Below are 13,023 nucleotides of genomic sequence, written 5' to 3'. Positions count from 1 at the left end.
GTGTGCACTACAGATCCCAGCCATACTGTACCCTAAAATTATTATGTGACGTCAGCAGCAAGTCACACACCTCGTCAGGACACTTATATGTAATTTCATGTCGTCAGACCAAAGTCGCGGCACGATCCTGATCTCATAGATGATACTTCTCCGCACCTACGGATACAGGCTGGGCCATCCCACCGTGATTGACACCCCCAGCAGCCAATCACAAGACTAGGGCTGGCCCTGCCCCTCCTCAAAGCACTCAGCCCAGGTAACGGCCTTATTCAGAGCTCTGCACATTCTACACCGATGGAGGCTCTGATGAGGGTAGTTGTGCTGTGCATCCTGGCTCTGGGGGTCCTGGCATCAGGTGAGGAGACATTACAATGAGGGGGCACTGAGGGCGCAGGACATTACACCGGAGAGAACACAGACGGTTAATTGTGCAATGAGCTGTTTCATAATGACACATTACAATGAGAGCAGGAAGAGCGGCAGAAGTGGTTGTTAGGGTCCTGTCTCCTGTAGAGTGTAAGCTCTTATGGTCAGTGAGGTCCTCTCTCTCCTGTAGAGTGTAAGCTCTTATGGTCAGTGGGGTCCTCTCTCTCCTGTAGATTGTAAGCTCTTATGGTCAGACGGGTCATCTCTCCTGTAGAGTGTAAGCTCTTATGGTCAGACGGGTCATCTCTCCTGTAGAGTGTAAGCTCTTATGGTCAGGCGGGTCATCTCTCCTGTAGAGTGTAAGCTCTTATGGTCTGCAGGGTCCTCTCTCTCCTGTAGAGTGTAAGCTCTTATGGTCAGCGGGGTCCTCTCTCTCCTGTAGAGTGTAAGCTCTTATGGTTAGTGGGGTCTTCTCTCTCCTGTAGAGTGTAAGCTCTTATGGTCAGCGGGGTCCTCTCTCTCCTGTAGAGTGTAAGCTCTTATTGTCAGCGGGCTCCTCTCTCTCCTGTAGAGTGTAAGCTCTTATGGTCAGTGAGGTCCTCTCTCTCCTGTAGAGTGTAAGCTCTTATGGTCAGTGAGGTCCTCTCTCTCCTGTAGAGTGTAAGCTCTTATGGTTAGCAGCGTCCTCTCTCTCCTGTAGAGTGTAAGCTCTTATGGTCAGTGGGGTCCTCTCTCTCCTGTAGAGTGTAAGCTCTTATGGTCAGCGGGGTCCTCTCTCTCCTGTAGAGTGTAAGCTCTTATGGTCAGTAAGGTCCTCTCTCTCCTGTAGAGTGTAAGCTCTTATGGTCAGCGTTCTCTCTTCAGTAGAGTGTAAGCTCTTATGGTCAGCGGGCTCCTCTCTCTCCTGTAGAGTGTAAGCTCTTATGGTTAGTGGAGTCCTCTCTCTCCTGTAGAGTGTAAGCTCTTATGGTCAGCGGGGTCCTCTCTCTCCTGTAGAGTGTAAGCTCTTATGGTCAGCTGAGTCCTCTCTCTCCTGCAGAGTGTAAGCTCTTATGGTCAGCGTTCTCTCTCCAGTAGAGTGTAAGCTCTTATGGTCAGCGGGGTCCTCTCTCTCCTGTAGAGTGTAAGCTCTTATGGTCAGTGGGGTCCTCTCTCTCCTGTAGAATGTAAGCTCTTATGGTCAGTGGGGTCCTCTCTCTCCTGTAGAGTGTAAGCTCTTATGGTTAGTGGGGTCCTCTCTCTCCTGTAGAGTGTAAGCTCTTATGGTCAGTGGCATCCTCTCTCTCCTGTAGAGTGTAAGCTCTTATGTTCAGCGTCCTCTCTCTCCTGTAGAGTGTAAGCTCTTATGGTCAGCGGGGTCCTCTCTCTCCTGTAGAGTGTAAGCTCTTATGGTCAGTGGGGTCCTCTCTCTCCTGTAGAGTGTAAGCTCTTATGGTCAGTGAGGTCCTCTCTCTCCTGTAGAGTGTAAGCTCTTGTGGTCAGTAGGGTCCTCTCTCTCCTGTAGAATGTAAGCTCTTGTGGTCAGTAGGGTCCTCTCTCTCCTGTAGAGTGTAAGCTCTTATGGTCAGCGGGGTGCTCTCTCTCCTGTAGAGTGTAAGCTCTTATGGTCAGTGGGGTCCTCTCTCTCCTGTAAAGTGTAAGCTCTTATGGTCAGTGAGGTCCTCTCTCTCCTGTAGAGTGTAAGCTCTTGTGGTCAGTAGGGTCCTCTCTCTCCTGTAGAATGTAAGCTCTTATGGTCAGCGGGGTGCTCTCTCTCCTGTAGAGTGTAAGCTCTTGTGGTCAGTAGGGTCCTCTCTCTCCTGTAGAGTGTAAGCTCTTATGGTCAGCGGGGTGCTCTCTCTCCTGTAGAGTGTAAGCGCCAAGGGTCAGTAAGGTTTTCCCAGCTTTTGCAGTACGATCAGATGTTGGTCAGTATACTGGAGACTCTGGCTGTACAGCTCTATGGACTATGTTAGTGCTATCTAACTAGAGGTGTAACATTGTCCCCGGGGCCCTTGATAACCGGCTGCTGACACTGCTGTGCTTTATGGGGTGGCTATAAAGGTTGTTGAGGGTCCAGCAGGTGATGTCTCCAGCTCCAGGTCACCGGTCAAGTCCATGGACTTTGGATGAGGATTTCTCATGTGATGAAGGGTCTCGTATTGTTCGGAAATCTCACAAAACCCCCTTCTGTGTATTTTTAATTTAAGAGCTTGTTACATTGTATCCACTGAAGAGAATGTGATCTTCACTGATGACAAATTACTTAAAGGGTTTCTGTCACCAGATTAAACCGTATTAAGTCAGCTGACATTAGCGGTGAGGAAGCTGGCAGCCTGCGAGCGTCTTTCCCTCACCGCGCCTGCGCTGAATGGCACGAGATTTCACCAGAGCACAGGGCTGGCAGACAGACGTGAGCGCTGCCTGGCACTGTCAATCAGGACATGGAGGGAGATGACAAAGATGGGAGAACGAAGCCTCTAGGAGCAGGAACAACGCCCCCCCCCCCCCTCCTAGAGGCTAATTAGCTTATTATAAAGGTTAGATTTCTGGCGTAACTGGGGCCTAGATACAAGTAGGAATAGGATAGTTAGGTGGTTTAATAGGGTTAAATCTGGTGACAGAATCCCTTTAACCCCTTCCCTGCCACAGCCCAGATCTCTTGCTAATATCCCCGTCCACGTAACAGATTTTATAAGGTGAGCTCGGCCACCACCTGCGGGGTCTTTGGGGTCTTTTTGGGGGAGGGGTCTCGGTCAGGTGGTCTTGCTGTTGTGTCGCATACTACATTGTATTCTGGCTGGTCACGACTGAGGCCACTGGGTGGACAGACCTGTTCTCTGATCCCATACAGGATAACGTCGCTCCTTCTGTAAATGATCTACAGGGAGCTGAGACCATATAAAGGCCTGTAGACATAGAAAGTCAAATTGCAGCGCTCACCTGCGTATCGTATCGGAGGCGCGGATGTGGCCGGGACAGTTTTGCAATCTTTTCATAATTTTGAATGGTGCGATGCTTTCACGTGGATTACAGCTGATGTGGTCTCATATATACGAATATTCCTCATAATTTGGGAATCTCTGCCCTCAAATGGATTTTGGGAAGTTATAGCAACTATACTGTAGAGCTGCAAGATTCCATCTGTATTTCAGTAGTTTTTTTTTTATTAAACACATTTTTTTTATGTTTGATTGCAGTTATTTTCTCCAGGTTTCCGGTGTTTCTATGGGGAACGAAATTTTCACCGTCCATAGCAAACATCTTTATGGCATGGTGGGAGAGCAAATTTTTGCTTGATATTATTAATAATCCCTTCTTTCCTAACATAAGGTGCTATGGACATTATATCGATGACCTGCTCTGTGTATGGTCAGATGATACAGCGGACACCACTTTTTGGAGATTATCTTGATAGCAACTTGGATTCATAGAATTTTGTTCTACACCCTGGTCCCTTTACTATTGCATTTTTGGATCTGCGTTTATATGTAGATGGTGCAAAAACAAAGGTTTCCTCTGTTACTTACAGAAAAGAAACCGCGGGGATCCCCACACTGCTAGCAAATGTCATCCTACACATGTAACGAAAAATATACCATAAGGAGAAATGGTGAGAGCGCGACGTAATCGCTCCACCGCCCAATCTCCTGCTGCTATCAGCTCTAGGTTACACTCCAGGCTATACACTACACAGTCCATTAGGAAAGCCGGACAATGGGCGTTAACATCAGATAGAAATAGACTTGTTTTTCCTGGAAAACCTATTACCGAAACAAATACCCAAGAAAAAATGAAATCCGTTACTTTTACCACCAGTTATAGCGAGGAATACACTGACATCTGTAAAAGTGTAAAAAACCATCTATCAGTGCTAAACTATGATGCCGAGTGGAGTGAAGTGATTCCGACCACTTTGGGTCATAGGATCCGTCCCAGCCTTTTCTGTGACCGCGCAAAGGCCAAACCAGTGTGGCTTTCATATCAGGGTAGCTATAAATGTGACAAATCACTGAATAAAGTGGCCTAAATGGGAGGAAATGCTCAAAAACCCCAAACACTGTGGCGTGTTTATAACCGGGGGAGCAATTCCTCCGCATGTGATCCGTTGCTAACGGCAATCCCCAGCAGAAATGCATACAATGGAGGATGTCGGCACATCCTCCATTGTATGCACCAGACCACATGCACCAGACCACATGCACCAGAAAGGCATCCTACACAAGATGGGATAATGTGTGGATGCAAATATAAAAATACATAAATCACTGCGAAAGGTGCACCACAATGATATGCAACTGACAACACGGGCTCATCCCTCTCGCTGATGTTAAAAACGGAGACTTTAGCCAATGTACTCCTGTCAGGAACACATCGGAGCCCTTTTGCACCATCAAGGTATCTCAGCGTGGCATGGGTTCCTACCACTAGACTACGTACGGTGTGTGAACACAGTCTGAGAGGTGCTAAGATACAACATACAGTCAAGCTCCCACACACCTCCATAGTGAGATCACTCATGTAGTGGGAGAGATGATAAGGCTGTAAGCCCCGCCTAAAACAGGCCACGTGACACAGGCCACCAGGTGCAGCAGAATGCTACCAGCAGTACGCAATGGCGCATTCTAAACATACCAAGAAAAATAACTGAAATAAACGTGCCTAAATGGGAGGAAATACTCAGAAACCCCAAACACTTTGGCGTGTTTATAACCGGGGGAGCAATTCCTACGCATGTGATCCGTTGCTAACGGCAATCCCCAGCGTACTGCTGGTAGCATTCTGTTGCACCTGGTGGCCTGTGTCACGTGGCCTGTTATGGGCGGGGCTTACAGCCTTATCATTTCTCCCACCACATGTGTGATCTCACTATGGAGGTGTGTGGGAGCTTGACTGTATGTTGTATCTTAGCACCTCTCAGACCGTGTTCACACACCGTACGTAGTCTAGTGGTAGGAACCCATGCCACGCTGAGATACCTTGATGGTGCAAAAGGGCTCCGATGTGTTCCTGACAGGAGTACATTGGCTAAAGTCTCAGTTTTTAACATCAGCGAGAGGGATGAGCCCGTGTTGTCAGTTGCATATCATTGTGGTGCACCTTTCGCAGTGATTTAGCTATAAATGTGGCCACAGAAAATACACATGATGTGAACATATGTCCGTTAGTCAAACAGTCACGTCCACAGAGAATGGCAGAAGTCACAAAATAAAACAATATATTAACTGCAACGCTGAGTTTGCGGTTTATTTAATTACATGCGTTGAATGCTCTATGCAATATATAGGATGTACCACCAAACAGATTAAATCCAGAATACGGAGACATTATCTGACAGACCTCACTATCCAACACGCAATGTTTCTTCTGCCACTTTGCACTTTCCCATTCTACAGAAGGGTAATACAAAAAGTTTTAGAGTTTGGAACTTGGTAGTTACTTCCCCACAGGCATGAACAAAAAACATGAATTGATTTCACAGTATCAATGAATTTGTAACTTGTTTTGTTTTTCTGCACATGTTGGATTTGTCATTCCGTGTTTTGTGATTCGCCCACACCTGATCATGTGATGTTGTTTCTATACATGTGATTGGAGGATGTGTGTTTATATGGGAGAGTCACAGACGGCATTTTATATCACGAGTAAGAATCGTTAACTTGAGATCCAAAACGCGCCAATTTTGCATCTGTCTTGTTTTGTATGGATTTTACCGCATCGAATAAAGGATATCCTTTTATCAGAAGCTGGACCCCTCTACTTTTTACTATACACCTATAAAGGCCTGTAGAGCGGAGGGTGTCAGGCTGATCATGTACAGCCGGGGGTGCTGTTATTGGAAACAGTCAGTAAGACAGAAACTCAGCTCCTATAATGCAGGGGAGGGCAGTGATTTTCCTCCATCAGATGACGGCACATTGTGTCCGGTGCAAACACAACAAATCACCAGAGCCGGCAGTGAGCAGAGTCTGAATGAGCAGGGGATGCCAGCAGTTTGTACTATAAGGCAGGCACTTTTCTGCATGCAGTAATCTACTGCTTTCTGTGACTTTAGCGCAGGCGGATGACCAACCTCAAGTGGAAACACGGTACGGCAAACTGCGGGGGAAGACCTCGTCTGCAAAGGGAACAGACAGGACTGTCCACACCTTCTATGGAGTCCCCTTCGCCAAACCTCCAGTTGGTTCATTGAGATTTGCCGCCCCAGAACCCCCCACAGCATGGAGCTCAGTGAGGGAGGCCTCAGACTATGCTCCAATGTAAGTGGACGTGGAGGTTGGTGGCAGAGCTCAGCACACATTCATATTGTATCGTCACGTGAAGTGCACGTATTTTATATATTACAGATGCCCACAGAATGTTGACATGATGGAGATGATGGCAAAGGCGATTAAAACAAAGACCATTATACCTCCAACGTCGGAGGACTGCCTATATCTGAACATCTTCACCCCAGCAGATCGAGTGAAGGAGAAGATGCTGCCTGTGAGTGTTTTGTGTACTTACCTGCATATAAAGAGGTGAATTCAGACCTCCTGGTTGTGGGGTTGACACCGTGCCCATGGCAGTTCCCTTATGGTGTTGATGTTAGTTTTAGGACACAGTCATCCCATTTTTTCTGACCAGTAATAGACGCTTCCTCTGCTTGTGCAGGTCATGGTGTTCATACACGGAGGAGGTCTGGCGATGGGGGGATCCATGATGTTTGACGGTTCTGCATTAAGCGCCTATGAAAAAGTTGTAGTCGTATCCATCCAGTACCGGCTGGGGCTGCTCGGCTTCATGAGGTAATCAGTACGGTTTCTGTGACTCTCATGCTTCTACATACAAGGCCACATGCTGACACCTGCTTTGCACAATGCTCGACTCAGAGTCCAGGTTTGAGGTCTTTTTGCACCACATCTGCTATCAATGTCGCCCCAATATATCACATCACCCCAGTAAAGGTAACATGAATTACGTGTTTCTTCATCCTAGCACTGGAGATGATAAAGCTCCTGGGAACTATGGCTTCTTGGACCAGGTTCAAGCTCTTCGGTGGGTTCAGGAGAACATTGCAGATTTCGGAGGTGACCCCAACTCTGTGACTATATTTGGGGTGTCTGCGGGGGGACTCAGCGTCTCTGCACTGGTGAGTTGTGGTGAGGCTGATATTTGGGTTCTGATATTGGATAAGTGAACTCCTAATCTCCTGCTGTGTATCTGCTATATCCAGGTGGCGTCTCCCTTGGCAAAGGGCTTATTCCACAGAGCTATTGCCGAGAGTGGGGTAGCCATAATGCCGGGTTTGGTGGCCACGTCTACTGAAGAAGTTGTGTTCATCAGAAATGTAAGTGACAGAGTGAGGCCGTGGACTGCAGACTATGGGCAGAACACAAGAGGGTTAATACACAGACATAGCCTCACAACATGATTACATGGGGGGGGAGGGCAGGGACAGTATCATCGCACTACTCTCCTGAAACACTCTGTGCTGCTTGTGTGGCTAGACACCATTTCCTACAGCCCAGTGCATTTTGTGTGCACATATAGCTGAATATCCGGAGTTCCTCCCATAATCAGATTTTATGCTTCACCTTTGCAGATTGTGGCCAATATTTCGGGCTGCGGTGTGGACACATTGTTGGACTGTCTGAAGGTGAAGTCTGAGGAAGAGATCCTGTCTATCGGAGCTTCTATGGTACGATCAGCAGGGCGGTATTTGCAAGGCACATAAGGGCACGTGCCTAGGGCATCAGAAAGGAGGGGACGCACTGCATAGAGAAAATAACCATCTGTGTAGATTGGTTCACCTTCCTGCTGCTTCTCGGGTCTCCTCATGACAAACCTGTCTATTTTAGGTACAATGGGATTTAACCCTCTCAATGCTTCCTTACAGCTAATGTAACCGGAATCTCTTCAGAAAGGGGGTGTGAGGGTTAAATCCCCTGATTGTAGCTGCAAGAAACAAAAGCGATGAGGAGACATCAGGGCAGTCAGATGAGGAGACATCAGGGCAGTCAGATGAGGAGAAAGGCCTGTCTGTATGGCCCGTCACACCGCAGACCACTCCATGATCCACATACTGACACCCGGAGCAGTAAAGCTCCTCAGTAGAAGTAAAGCACAGCGTCCACAGGGTAACCAATATCGTACACGTTCTCCTCAACAGCGTTTTAACTGCATGGCCAAAATAATTTGGTGTAGCTCCTGTATACCCTGAAGTCAATAGCAGCAATAGCTAAAGTAACAAGGGGCATGAGCACTGAACACGCCGAGGGCCGCAGAAACTCACAGCGCCGTCAGTGTCCAGCAGGATGACCCTTTACAAAAAGTGCCTGGCACAGGTGGTGTATGGGCGCACGTAGAACAGTTATCCCTCTGTGGCTCCACATATAATGGGCTGCTTAAGTAAAACTTCTTAGATGTTTTATTTTAGACCCACCAGAGACTACTGATCGTGGGTATAACAGACTGTGATACTCCTGTACTGCTGAGTATCATGCTTCTGGCAGGGCCTAATAGGCTTCTGGAGCTGGAGGCCATCGCACAGTCACCTGTCGACACAATGCCTGTCCTCTGCTCCAGTGTCCCCATAACCACACTGCCTGTCCTCTGCTCCAGTGTCCCCATGACCACACTGCCTGTCCTCTGCTCCAGTGTCTCTCCATGACCACACTGCCTGTCCTCTGCTCCAGTGTCCCCATGACCACACTGCCTGTCCTCTGCTCCAGTGTCTCTCCATGACCACACTGCCTGTCCTCTGCTCCAGTGTCCCCATGACCACACTGCCTGTCCTCTGCTCCAGTGTCCCCATGACCACACTGCCTGTCCTCTGCTCCAGTGTCTCTCCATGACCACACTGCCTGTCCTCTGCTCCAGTGTCCCCATGACCACACTGCCTGTCCTCTGCTCCAGTGTCTCTCCATGACTACACTGCCTGTCCTCTGCTCCAGTGTCCCCATGACCACACTGCCTGTCCTCTGCTCCAGTGTCTCTCCATGACCACACTGCCTGCCCTCTGCTCCAGTGTCCCCATAACCACATTGCCTGTCCTCTGCTCCAGTGTCCCCATGACCACACCGCCTGTCCTCTGCTCCAGTGTCTCTCCATGACCACATTGCCTGCCCTCTGCTCCAGTGTCCCCATAACCACATTGCCTGTCCTCTGCTCCAGTGTCCCCATGACCACACCGCCTGTCCTCTGCTCCAGTGTCTCTCCATGACCACATTGCCTGCCCTCTGCTCCAGTGTCCCCATGACCACATTGCCTGCCCTCTGCTCCAGTGTCCCCATGACCACAATGCCTATCCTTTGCTCCAGTGTCCCCATGACCACACTGCCTGTCCTCTGCTCTGGCAGTTCATCCTTGTCACAGGGATCCAAATTGCCGCCCACACCTTGACTGCCTCTTTGGGGGTGTATTCTCACATGCGCACAGGCTTATGGGCAGCTTCCATGGTGTCCACTGCTCACCTGTCACTTTTCTCTACCTGCAGCCCTTCATGGCTCTGACTCCGAGCATCGATGGGGCGTTCTTCCCTAAACCTGTGGAACAGATTCTGGCTGATAAAGAGGTGAACCCTGTGCCATTTATGACTGGAGTCAATAACCAGGAGTTTGGATGGAACCTCCTGACGGTAAGAATGACATAGGAGGACATCCTCGGATAATCCTAATGATCTCCACAATGATGAGAGTTCTACTTCTTTCATTCCCAGTCTATAAACATCACAGGAATAAGAGAAGGAATGGAGCGAGAAATGGTGCACGAAATCCTGAAGAACTTCCCAATTATGGTAGGTGACCGCGGGTGGATGGGGGTATGGGGTATGGAAAGTCAGCCTTCTTATTATGATTGTGGACAAGACTGTGATAATAAAGACAGCACTTTTTGTACCTTACGGACTGGATTTCTATTGGAGAATTGCCCTTTATGTGAAATATTGGAGGACGGTTTGGCGGAGTGGAGTGAGGCTCTACTGTGGGCAATGGCTGAAGTTTATCCATGTGGGGACTCAATTGAGGATCGGGAACTACTTGTATCTCAACACATGAGAACACACTGCCATTGGGCACAGGCTGCGATATTTGCACTGGTGCATGTTTTAATGCCCAGCAGCCCCTCGCTGCCCAATGCCACCCAGCTCTGCGGCCTCTGCCACCATCACCTAGCATGTGGCCTCGGCCACCATCACCCAGCTCTGCGGCCTCAGCCACCATCAACCAGCTCTGCGGCCTTGGCCCCCATTAACCAGCTCTGCGGCCTCTGCCACCATCACCCAGCTCTGTGGCCTCTGCCACCATCACCCAGCTCTGTGGCCTCTGCCACCATCACCCAGCTCTGTGGCCTCTGCCACCATCACCCAGCTCTGTGGCCTCTGCCACCATCACCCAGCTCTGCGGCCTCCGCCAGAAGCAGCTCCTTCGGCCTCAACGCTTATCGTCTTCTGTGACATTCTGAGAAAGTTTTCATATATTTCAGGGTATATTCTCTGGCGCCATCAGTCTCCTGCTAGACGAGTATGTCGGAAATGAGACTGACCCTGCTGAAATCCGGAACAGCTTCGTAGATCTGGTCGGAGACCTCGTCTTTGTCATTCCGGCGCTGAGAACGGCCAAGTATCACAGAGGTATGTGGCACAAGAATGACCTCCTCGTGTATACTGTGTCCCTGGTACACTGGTCTCAGGGCATTTCACCCTGTTATGTCCCGTGCAGAGTATCGCTCCTGTGACACTAACCTTCTCTCATTGTAGATTCTGGCCATCCCACCTACTTTTACGAGTTCCAGCACCGTCCATCTTTTTTTGCAGACTCTAAGCCGGACTTTGTGAAGGCCGAACACGGGGAGGAGTTGTTCTTTGTGATGGGAGGTCCATTTTTGGAGGGCGACATTTTTTTCACAGGTGATGCACTCAGAGAATGCTCGGAGGTCTCCTTTATTATGAACCCTCATGCAGTTTGTACTTTCCTCCATGTTTTGTCCTTATTTTCCACAATGACGCGCCATCATGACACAGGGCTGTAGCACTTTTGGGGCTCAGTGTCCTGTATAATATCACAATATGACCAGCTCGGTTTGGTCACAGTCGGTTCCCCCTTTATGGTGCCTGTTATTATAATGTGCTGACTTCATGCCGTGCCCTGGGCGGATGTCAGCTCCGGTGTCTTGTACACTTATCCACCACGTTGTTTGGTCTGACTTTCTGGTTTTATTCACAGAAGCCTTCACAAAGGAAGAGGAGGATCTGAGCAGGACCATCATGAGATACTGGGCCAACTTTGCCCGCACTGGGTATGAGACTAGAGCTGTGTCAGATGGCGTGTGTGGGTGACGGGCAGATCTTATATGTGGTGTATCGGCTGTAGTGGTGGGTCCACACTGTTCCTGACGCACAACGCCCCATGCTGTAGTCCGTACACCCCCAGACTCCTCCACGGCACCTCCTCGAGCATCAGTCATCGATCACTGTACATTCTCCTTGGTCTGGATGATGCTAATCCATTTCTCCTCTTCCACAGTGATCCTAATGGGCCGGGCCTGGTCCACTGGCCACAGTACGACCACGATGAAGACTTCCTGGAGATTGACCTTGAGCAGAAAGCTTCCAAGCTACTGAAGGCTGCAAAGTACGAATTCTGGACCAAAGACCTTCCTCAAAAGATGGCGGAGGAAAAGGCAGATCACACAGAGCTGTAAACGTCTCCAAAGACCAGATCCGGGAGGAAGGACTGTGCCCCGATATGTCCCCACAAACCACGGGTGTGGCAGTAAGGGGGTCACCCCTCACCTCCAATGTTTATTTTCTAAGTGAACAACCATTTGGCCAGAAGTCCACGATGAGGACACTGACTCCTATACCAAAGCCAGCTGTAAGACCGCCCTGCTGACAGATCTTACGTGTCAGCCACATGCGCCCCCCAGCTGAAAAGATCACACTGAACCAGAAGGGAATGCAGTGAGATTTCAGCTCTGAGGCTCCAGATTAGAGGGTGCAGCTCTGGAGTATAATTGCTGTGGTTACTGTACATTACTCTCTATAAATTGTGTAATGTGGAGAGCAGGGACGCCGCTGTTCTGCACAGCTAGATCTGTCTATGCTGGGAGTTGTAGTCTGACAGCAGCCGACCACCATTGTACCAGCGACTGATCTTCTGGTTTGCCATTAAATTAAGGTCCGTATTTGCCGCCTGGTCTCTGATGTTGCAGACGCCGACACCTCTTGCGTGCAGAGTTATTCTTGTCATCAAAACCAGGCGATGTGGCCACAAATGTGAACACAGCCTGAGGGTATGCCCGCATGGCCCAAAACACACTCCAGAAAAATACAACATGTATTCACCACGGAATCTGTGGCAGAAATCCAAGACCCCCGTACAGAGACACGTCTCTGTGTCACCAGACCCCTCTGTCCCCAAGTTATGTCCCAAAAACAAAGGGACTGGGTATGTTCTCTTCTGCTGGCTGCAGGTCCTCATACACGCACTGATTACCGCTGTCGGGGGATCTGGTGTGAAGCCGGGGCCAGGACTCAGTCTGCTGCCCCAGCACCATGAAGACCTACAAACCGGTCTGACAGAGACACGCATACAGGGGTACACAAGGATACCGGGGGATTCAGAGATACAGGGGTACACAGAGATATAGGGATAAGCAAAGAAAGAAGCATACACAAATAAAAGGGTATACAGAGAG

The 13,023-nt window shown here is 49.3% G+C and overlaps 1 protein-coding gene across 1 annotated transcript; it reads left to right on the top strand.

Moving 5' to 3' along the window:
• Nucleotides 1–233: 233 nt before the first annotated feature.
• Nucleotides 234–12,510, top strand: LOC122921028 (fatty acyl-CoA hydrolase precursor, medium chain-like). Its single transcript, XM_044270904.1, has 13 exons — nt 234–355; nt 6,401–6,605; nt 6,693–6,831; nt 7,000–7,133; nt 7,324–7,477; nt 7,562–7,675; nt 7,931–8,026; nt 9,824–9,964; nt 10,046–10,123; nt 10,810–10,957; nt 11,084–11,233; nt 11,550–11,622; nt 11,850–12,510. Exons 1-13 carry the CDS (start codon nt 295–297, stop codon nt 12,025–12,027), a joined length of 1,671 nt encoding a protein of 556 aa, XP_044126839.1. The 5' UTR covers nt 234–294; the 3' UTR covers nt 12,028–12,510.
• Nucleotides 12,511–13,023: the final 513 nt, after the last annotated feature.

The sequence above is a fragment of the Bufo gargarizans genome, chromosome 10 (genome assembly GCF_014858855.1).
Source record: "Bufo gargarizans isolate SCDJY-AF-19 chromosome 10, ASM1485885v1, whole genome shotgun sequence".
NCBI classification, from domain to species: domain Eukaryota; kingdom Metazoa; phylum Chordata; class Amphibia; order Anura; family Bufonidae; genus Bufo; species Bufo gargarizans.
This window is presented reverse-complemented; position numbering and strand designations above follow the sequence as displayed.